General features: G+C 64.7%; 1 protein-coding gene across 1 annotated transcript in view; it reads left to right on the forward strand.

The window, feature by feature from the left end:
* Positions 1-162: 162 nt before the first annotated feature.
* UCK1 (uridine-cytidine kinase 1) overlaps positions 163-1,848 on the forward strand; it is a 4,677-nt gene continuing 2,991 nt past the window's right edge. The window contains exons 1-3 of the mRNA XM_007453118.1: positions 163-260; positions 661-820; positions 1,689-1,785. Coding sequence (XP_007453180.1) covers positions 180-260; positions 661-820; positions 1,689-1,785 — 338 coding nt within the window. The 5' untranslated portion in view covers positions 163-179. The remainder of the gene's footprint in view (positions 261-660; positions 821-1,688; positions 1,786-1,848) is intronic.

Raw genomic sequence — 1,848 nt, forward strand, 5'->3', positions numbered from 1 at the left:
CACGGGTCCAGCCGCTCCGCGGCATGTGGGATCCTCCCGGACCGGGGCACGAACCTGCGTCCCCTGCATCGGGCGGGGGGGGGGGGGGGGGCGTCTCCGACCTTTGCGCGGGGGCGGGCCGTTAGGTTTGGGGGAGGCTGCCTGAGCTGGGAAGCCGATGCGGGCGAGCAGCGCTGGAGATGGCTTCGGCTGGAGGCGGCGGCTGCGAGGGCGCCGCGCACGAGGCCGACCGTCCTCACCAGCGGCCCTTCTTGATCGGGGTGAGCGGCGGTACTGCAAGCGGCAAGGTAAGGGGCTGGGCGGCGCGGCGGGGCCTGGGTGTCACGCCGGTCCCCTGGAACTCCGGCCTCCATCCAGAGACAGACCCCAGCCCCTGGCTGCCGAGGTGGCCCCTCTCGGGCGTGGGCTGCGGCCACGGCTGGCCAAACTTAGGCTGGGGCGCAGGCGGGGAGCGGGGCGCTGGACCTCGGGGGCCCCCCCGCAAGCCTCCCGCTGGCCTGGCCTCTCGTGGCCTCCGGGCCCGCGCTGCCCCTGCCAGTGCCCCGAGGCCTTCCCGCCAAGCACTGGCCGGGCTGTCAGTGGCCGGCCTGGCAGCCCGTTGGAGCTCGTGGGTCAGGGTGAGCGTCTCCAGGCGGGGATCCTGTGTGTGTGTGTTCCCAGTCAACTGTGTGCGAGAAGATCATGGAGCTGCTGGGACAGAACGAAGTAGACCACCGGCAGCGGAAGTTGGTCATCCTGAGTCAAGACAGGTTCTATAAGGTCCTGACCACGGAACAGAAGGCCAAGGCCTTGAAGGGACAGTACAATTTCGACCATCCAGGTAGAGACCCTGAGGGTGGGGAGGGAGTGGGGAAGGCGGGCAGACCACGGAGGCTGGGTCCAGGGTTGGACCTGGATAGCAAGAGACCTAAGTGGTTCCATGAAATCGCCCAGATAACCCGCGGTGGAGCGTCTTTCCCGCGCTCTCTGGGCCCTGGGTGGCCCTGCCGGAGCTCCAGGCTCCCCTGGAGCCAGTCAGGGAGTCTGCGCCTCAGAAGGGCCTTCGGGACCACTGCTCTGCCACGACTATGGTCACGGAGAAAGCCATGCATCTTCCCACGTTAAGGGTCCTCTGCACAGACCGCGTCCACTGTGGCCTTTCATTCCGCCACCTGCCCTGGAGCAGAGTCCTCAAGAGGCCAGCAGTGGAAGCAGTGGGTAAACAAGAACCAGAGGCCTTGAAACTCCGTTTCCTGGTCTGGTCGGGGGCCGGGGGAACAGGTGGAGATGGGGTGGATGAGGGGGAACAGCCAGGCTGCCTCTTCCTGCTGCTGCTAGAAGATTCCACCCAGTGGCTGGCTCCCATCTTCATTCCTTCCCAGGGGACACGTGGGAAAAAGGTTTGAGAAGCATCAGTCTGTGTTATTTCCCAGAAATAGAGAGAAGCAGACGCCTAGCCCACCTACCTCCCAGGGCTGGCCGATTCCTGGGTGGTAGCACTGCCCAAGGGCAGCGAGGACAGGTCCACCCTGTGGTTTGCAGAGGGCCCTGCAAATGTAAACTGTAGGGGGCAGCTCCCAGTCCAGCTGTTCCTTAGGGCCACTGGCAGCACCAGCACCCAGCTGTGCTGACCCCAGGGCAGAGCGAGTCCCCTGCGCTCCCCAGCACCAGGACACAGGCTTGTCTTGCCTTTTGTTCCATCCCTGCAGATGCTTTTGATAACGATTTGATGCACAGGACTCTGAAAAACATCGTGGAGGGCAAAACAGTCGAGGTCCCAATCTATGATTTTGTGACCCACTCAAGGTGAGCAGGTGGTTCCTGGGAGGAGAGGGCTGTGCGCTGGCGGCTGGTGAGGACACCCCCCCC

Source organism: Lipotes vexillifer, unplaced genomic scaffold, assembly GCF_000442215.2.
Source record: "Lipotes vexillifer unplaced genomic scaffold, Lipotes_vexillifer_v1.1 scaffold149, whole genome shotgun sequence".
Classification (NCBI taxonomy): domain Eukaryota; kingdom Metazoa; phylum Chordata; class Mammalia; order Artiodactyla; family Lipotidae; genus Lipotes; species Lipotes vexillifer.